At 37.4% G+C, this 7,992-nt stretch overlaps 1 protein-coding gene across 1 annotated transcript in view; it reads left to right on the top strand.

Moving 5' to 3' along the window:
* The window catches only part of grin2aa (glutamate receptor, ionotropic, N-methyl D-aspartate 2A, a), a 268,565-nt gene that overhangs the window by 117,629 nt on the left and 142,944 nt on the right, over nucleotides 1-7,992 (top strand). Inside the window, exon 2 of the mRNA XM_037688511.1 lies at nucleotides 4,902-5,068. Coding sequence (XP_037544439.1) covers nucleotides 4,902-5,068 — 167 coding nt within the window. The remainder of the gene's footprint in view (nucleotides 1-4,901; nucleotides 5,069-7,992) is intronic.

Genomic DNA, 7,992 nt, shown 5'->3' with positions numbered 1-7,992 from the left:
AACCTTTTTTGTTGTTATATACCTGGATGACTGAGAAAACAAACTTTGTGTTTTTGAAACCATTAGTGAAAAGGCCAGACTTCAGGGGTATCTGATGCAGGCTTGAAACACAAGAGTCTGGGTGGCTTCTGGGTAATACCAGATGGCTAGGCCTCAGACTGACGAAGCCTCTTGGATGAGGGGCGAAACGTTTCTTTTTAACAAAAAAAACGAAGTCCAGATGACATGATTCAACCTTTTTTGTTAACCAATAGTTTAGTTTTTCCTGTGACTTATTTGCAGTATGATAAATGGTAGGAGCATAATATACGCTCCCAATGTTTTGCTGGTATTTTTTTTTTTTTGTTGTTGTAAATAATTACCTTTTTTTTTTGCGGTTTTATTTATTTATTTATTTCCGTATCTTGAGATCTATGACGTCATCAAATACTCGAATTCTACTCGGGTTTTATTATGTTAATGTCGAGTTTAAAAATTATATACTCGTTCAATCCCTACTTCTGACATTGATGCCCAACACATATTTTGTGCACTAACAGACTGCATTAGATGGTTGTTTAAAACTTTGGGATGCAAGGTGGTGGGCAATATGCATTTCATCAAGGAATGTTCCTTACATTACTATTAGTGATAATTAAAGCACCAGCTAAGGTAAATACAATTCTAATATTGTTTCGTCAGCTAGAGTTTATTAGCTTCAAACAATACCTCAGTCACACAAAAAAGGATTATTGCATATAATCTTACAGCAAGTCGTGTAAGTCATGATGATGTAGAAATCTCTGACATCATTGTGCACGCTCGTCGACTGGCCGTGTGCACAGCACTCTGTATGTTGCAGCTGAGTGTGGGAGTTTACTGCTGCTATGACAAAGACAAGGACTGACAAGTCTTACAGCATGACCTCCCTCCTGTCCCACCATGCTCAACCATCCTTTCAGCTTCTACCACATTAGAGCCCACTCACACAATCACAACGCTGCACGGCGAGAGTCGATCCAAAAAGCATTTGAGCCTGAGTGTAGAGTAAGGATACCTCGCATACAAGATACAATATCATTAACGAGTACTCGGGGAACTTTATGTTGAGTGAACGAGACACACACCCATTTTCTCAGTCATCCCCGTTGACACAAACAAACAATGGATTTCTACTCTACTCAGAAGCTATCAGGACTGGAGAAAGGACATGCTATTGCTAACTCATGCATGTGGCAAAATGAATTATACACATCGCTCTGCTGGGTAAAAATGTCAGCTACTGTGCTCAGTTGTACGTTTTCTTAGACACTATTTTCATCCCATTAGTGCCATTTCACAAAGGCCATTATTTAGGAGTGCAACTCAGCCCTGCTTATCTAATAAATAAAAAGTACAAGTAAAGCATGACAAGTAAATGGACTGACGCAGTGTAAAATGAAAACGGCTAACAATAATAAATAGAGCTGAATGTTGTTTGTATAGGATGTGGTTGCACAATGTAAGATGGGCATTCCTCTGGTGGGAGTCAGTGGGCGGTAGAGGTAATGTAGAAACTGTTTCCTTTAGAACTGGAGAATATGTTCAAGAATAAAATGAAACAAATTAATTTGAACGAGCCCGTTCATATGTAGGGAAATTCAAAGAGTTTTACAAATACAGGAAATTAGATTCAAATTTTAAAAAATTCAATTAAGTTTGAGCACTTCATAAAAAGAATCGATAAAGCTATATTTTAAAAAAATTAAGCGAGTAAATAAAACAAACAAAAACAACAACAACAGATATTCACATTTACAGAAATCTGGCATCAAGCAACATTGTTTTTAGTCTTGATTTAAGGGAACCAACAGTTTTTGCACATTTCAGATTTTTAGGTTGTTGAGGTGGCATGGTGGCGCAGTTGGTAGAGCTGCTGCCGCTCAGCGAGCAGGTCGCCGGTTCAAATCCGTGACGGGGGGCCTTTCTGGATGAAGTTTGCATGTTTTCTCCGTGCATGGGTGGGTCTTGTCTGGGCACTCCGTTTCCTTTCACAGACCAAAAACATGCATGTTAGGCTGATTGGTAACTCTAAATTGTCCCTAGGTGTGAGTGAGAGAGTGAATGGTTGTTTGTCTCGTTTGTCTCTATGTGTCCCTGTGACGGACTGGAGACCTGTCCAGGGTGTCCCCCGCCTTTCGCACAGTGATGACTGGATAAGGGCACCAGTGACCCAAAAAGGAAGAAGCTAGTAAAGATAATGAATGGATTGTAGTGTTGAGGAGCAAAAGAGTTGATCCTGGGAAATCTGAGTAAACCTGATGCCCTGGGGCACCTAAAAGGTTTGTAAGAGTTGTAACTCTGAGATGTGTGTATTTTTATAATAAGGAGCCAGTATAATGATTTAGGGACTGGTGTATAATTTTCTGGTGTTGGTATCTGTGTTTTTGAATACCTGGTTATGGTCAGAACTCTAGCAGCAACATTTTGAATGAGATACAGATGTCTGATTGATATTTTTTATTGACACTAATCTAAAAAAATCAAAAAACACAAAACCTGTTATCATAAATCCAATTATATGCAATTCCGACGTCCTAGTTCGATAGCAAAGGTAAACACCTCACCCCCAGAGATATATCCAGCTGCATGCGTGTCATCCGAGCAGATGAGGGTTTCTCCAGGACCCTGTCACTTTGTTGAAAAGATTTTGTAATTTACGTCGAAAGTCCAGTTGGTCCAATCCAAAACAGTAGTTTTCATTTTGGAAGATGTGTGAAAAGAATAGGAGCTGCTCCAATACACAGACAGAGAGCAAAAAAGCAGGAAGAAAAAAGGGAGCGGAAAGGAACGCCTGCGTTTCGTTAGAGAGTCGGGGGGGGGCAGTACATGTTTAACTGTATTACACACACATATACAGATATCATATGAACCCCAGCGTTCTCTGCCTCTTTCATCCTTATAGATATGAATCTCATCAGGGAGGGCACATTAGGATACAATCATACATCAAACTCTCCTTCCAGGAGTGACTTTAAACTTCATCTCTCCCCAAGGAACAACATGTATGAAATTAATGTGAATTAACTCTAATACTACCATAAAACACAAATGATATTTCTTAACTGCCACTGTCAAATGAACCTTCTGAGGTATAAATCCTCCACTTTAATCTAGTTTTATTATTTTATGCTCAGTAATACTTTTAAAACTGATGACTTTCTTCAAATAATTGGCTAATGAGAGTATTTTGTTCAGTTTAAATTAACTGTAGAATGATTGCATGCATGGTACTGATGGATAATTGTTGATGGGGTCATAAATTCTCTGTGGTACACGAAAAGTTGAACATTAGTGCTATTTTATTTTTATAGGTTATTCATTTTTTTGTGCCAATTTACGCCATGGCCTATCCATCCTTTTGTGTTTTGTCAAGTTTGAATAAAAAAAAAAAAAGAAAGTTTTCTCTATTAAAAAAATGAGGGTTTCCTTTGATCAGATTACATGAGATTTTGATTCCTTCAAGTTGTTTTTTTATAGCACGGATAAGCAGCATTGTCTGTAAACATGCTCTAAATAAATGCACAATGCACTGTAAATGGTTGCGTGGTCGGAAGAGTCAGAACTTTTTTTCCTACTGTGTATTTGAACTCAGCATGATTCCAAACAAGCAAATAACCATGACTCACACAGACACACCAGAGTACTGACTGTATACATTTGTGAGACATGATTTACTGTGAAACCAACGCCACGACTGAGGATTACTGACTGTTTTTCATATTGTTCTTTGTGCGCCTCTCTAAAGGCAACTTCAGAAGTGATAATATTTGACTTATGCACCAAAAAGAATTGGGGTTAGGAACCACTAGGCTATGAAATGGCTTCCAGCATTATGACTGCTGTTTCATCACATAACAGAACGTGCAATGGCTTCCCTTTTTAATACTTTAGTCATTCTGTAGAGCCACACTGTGTGTACCTATGGAAAGAACGCGTTCATTGTAGCTGTCTGTGTGCATTTATGTGCATCTGGTGAGTTTGTTGATTCTCAGTTGCCATCTCACAGTCATACATGCACTCAAGACAGATAAGTTAGTTATTTCAGTCACCTGTCTGATCTGCTATGATCCTTTAGGACTGTACTTATATAGCGCCTTTCTATCTGATCAAGACGCTCAAAGCGCTTTACACTACAGTCTGTGCCCTCATTTACCCATTCATACAGAACTCTACTAGATCTATACAAAGAATAATCAGTGCTTTATCACATTCATACACTGATGGGACACACATCAGAGGCAATGATGGATTCAGTGTCTTGACTAGGGACACTTCGACATATGGCTACCGGTGGAATCGAACACCCAACTCTTGCATTGGAGGACGACTGCTGTAACCACTCAGCCACAGCCGCCCCTATCCTTTAACTTCCTTCATATGTTTTTTTTTTTTCTCCCATTGCACCTAACTTCATTTTGTTCCTGCTATAATGAATCAATTTAAATATGGCAGAAATGACTCCAAGACATTTCAACACCTGTAATAGCGCAACTCTTAGCTGACTGAGCCCGTGTTTGACATTGACTGAATTAGGTGGCAAATGATCCTCAATCAGATTTAATGGAGTGAATATGAATTAATACAACGCTCATTTTCAATAGCAAGCCTTGAGATCTGACATCTGCATCTCCTGCACCAAACCCATTTGGTCTTAACTGAATTATTCCGAGACCCTTATTGATATTGTATTTCCACCACAGAACGCTTATGTGTGTTTGTGTGTATGAATGAATTACTAAGATATTTTTGTACTCATACTGCCCCAATGTTTAAAGGCTCTGTTGTGAATTGATTTGTACATGACACTGTTTAAAGTTGCACCAACAAAAGTCAAAATAAATACTCAACCACATTTTCTTTACCCTCTCCTTTGCTTTCAGGATGTGAAGTCCACATTTTTCCAGTTTGGTGCCTCCATCCAGCAGGAGGCTTTACTAATGCTGAACATCATGGAGGAGTATGACTGGCACGTCTTCTCCATTGTCACATCCAAGTTCCCCGGCTACCAGGAGTTCATCAACATCCTAAAAACTACTGTTGACAACAGGTGGGACCAGTTACTTTGCTCCTACTCAGTAATTATTTAGGAAGAGTGCTAAAAACAGAACTCAAACTGAGAAAGCCAATTAATTGCCAAGGAAAAACAATAGACGTCGTGCCTGCTACATCCATGCTAGCAACTACATTAAAGCAAGTCAAAGTTTATTTCTATAGCACATTAAAGACATAAATTATATAAAGTACTATATCAGCAATAAATATGACGTTCAATCAAAACATAAAAAACCCCAAATAATTTTTTTAAATAATTTTAAAGATTTTTTTTTTCCAACTAGGAATAAAACACAGTGAAAATAAATAGGTTTGAAGTAAAATGACTGATAAAGAAATATATTATAATATATATAATATATTATAATATATATAATTGCTCTATAAAGAAATACTGTTAGACAGAACGACAACTAAAACACTCTCTCATCTCTATTGTTGAGTCTGGATCTGGTAATGTCCAAAAGCAATTGATTTAATTTTCTTGGAGTGTTTTGTTTCAACTCAAAAGTAGGATCTTTTTTTTTTTTTTAAATATATGTTGATAGTAGTTGACTTGATCACCTCACCGCCTAACTTTAGAAAGTCAAAGCAAACTCATTAGTCCTGACCTTTAAAACAATATGATTGACCATATTTATTGCACATTGCTATGATGTTTGTGTGTACTAAATTATACTGTTAACATGGAGGGGAAAAAAGATCAACAAATTTAGAGAGAACACATTTTAAAAGTAAAGGATCCAAACACTTGTCGGAGCAAAAATTGACAATCTGACAATTGTTTTCCCTAATTGATTAAATAATGATTAAAACATGCTCTATCCAACAAAGTTAAGTCAGGTTCTCTGGTCATTTTCTTTTTGTTGAAACGTTGCATCTTTCATCCCAAAGACTTCATCGGTCCGAGGAGCCACAACAAACTCAGTCTTATAAATAGCACCTTCACAAAGTGGGTCAACCAGTTTGATGGCGCTAAGATGGTTTCTGGAGTCCATCCTCTCCCCCGCTGACTCATTTGTGGTAGTCATGGCAAAAGTGGTTCAAAATGAAACGTTTCAACAAAAATAAACTGCCCAGAGGACCTGACTTAACTTTGTTGGATTTTTCTACCTGGATTACTGAGCAGGACAAATCATGATAAAGTTCAGCCCTAGCCCTATAGTTAACATATTTTGCTAACCTATGACCTTTTTATTTAATCAGCTGTTTAAAAATTATGCAGTATATATATATATTTTTCTTATCATTGCAAAACTAATATAAATATATACAGGTACATTTAAAAAGCTGGTTCCTAACATCTAAAGTGACTTTTCATCAGATCTAAATATTACTGAATGTCCTTTTTGTGTTCATTTAATATCTGTTCAAGAGTGCCATTTAATCTCCGGGTGCCTAAGGAAATAATTAAAGTGCTTTGTGCAATTTAATAGATTTAGTTGTGGGTACATTACCAGTTTCAGCTTGACATACATAAAGTACCACTCTATAGAGATTTGGAATCACATCATTTAAATTACTTTGCCAGCCATAGTTCATTAATATATGTATCCACCGTAAAGATCTGTGATTTTTTTTTTTTTTTTTTTTTTTTTTGCATTTGCTCATGTGTCTTATGTGCCTGTTTCACTAGTTGAGAATGTGAGTATCTCACAAAGTTCACGATCAGAAATGCACCATGTTCTATAGAGAGAAAAAGGGTTGTGCTGTGCTGTTTCTGATTGCAAGCCTCCGAGCACTGTCGCTCGGAACTGACGAGTGCAGATACAGTATGTCTGATTATAGTATGAGTCCCTGGAACTAAAATGTTTCAATCTCAGACACTGCAGAACGTCTGTTTTCTTTCAGAGCATAGTGGTTTTCCTGTTTGTAAGTAGGGATATGTTTTTAATATGTATTCCAAAATGGTCTTTTAACTTAATTACATCAGTTCATGATTTTTATCACCCTTGGTTTGTTGTTTTCCCAGCTTAGTCAATGACTTCCTGTGTGACTTTGTTTCACTGTCTTTCTAATATTGCCTGTTGGGGCTTGTAAACCTCGCACAACGGGAAAAGAGCAAGTCCCAAATAGCTCTCATGTTACACTTTGTGCCCATTGTGGGATCTTTACATGCAGGTTAACAGCTTTGTAATACTCACTTCCTCAGTCCCTGTACTGTGTGCGTCCATTTTTATGCCTCGTTTTGCTACTAGTTTCTAGCAAGCGCTAACTGATAGCACAGAGAAGCACAGTAATTTTATTTGTTCTTGCTGCTTAAAAATGCTTAAAAATCATTATAATTCTTTTTTATATACTAGTTTTTAGCCTGACCTACTTCAGCTAACAGTCATCAAAGCTAAACAAGTAGCACAGTGATGTCCCCGGTCACTGACAGATATAGGGAATGTTTGTAGTTACCAAAGTGAGGAATTTTCTGGACTGGAATTGAACAGGGAATACAAGTACATTTACACTTTAACCTTTTATAAGTTACACTTTGGATAAGAATAGAGAAAGCTTTTTTTTTTTATCATTTTGTTCGAGTACAGACTAACAGATACTGTCAAGTGGAGGGAGCAATTATCCACAAGTAAATGCCACGGCTGAGCCAGGGGGTGGTCAGTGGTGGCCTTAGCCACTATAGATTAATCTTCAGCCCTTTAAGCATTTGAGGAAACAAAGGAAGATTAACACAAATAGTTGGGGGGACCGGTTTCCATATGGTGGTGGCCATCATGGATTTTGACTTCGCAACCCAATTTTTGAGACCATTTTTTTATTTAGATGCAAAAATGGAAGTCAGCACACTGCTTATTTTTCAAATTATCCAGCTCACAAGTTGGAAGAACATATTGGTGGCAGCCATCTTGGATTTTTAAAGTGGCAACCCAATTTTGATAGGAGCTTCGTGTCTAGATGCAGCCATAAACAAAA

The sequence above is a fragment of the Nematolebias whitei genome, chromosome 15 (assembly GCF_014905685.2).
Source record: "Nematolebias whitei isolate Nwh7 chromosome 15, NemWhi1, whole genome shotgun sequence".
Taxonomy (NCBI): domain Eukaryota; kingdom Metazoa; phylum Chordata; class Actinopteri; order Cyprinodontiformes; family Rivulidae; genus Nematolebias; species Nematolebias whitei.
Note: the sequence above shows the minus strand (reverse complement) of the source record. Positions and strands in the feature narration are given on the sequence as shown.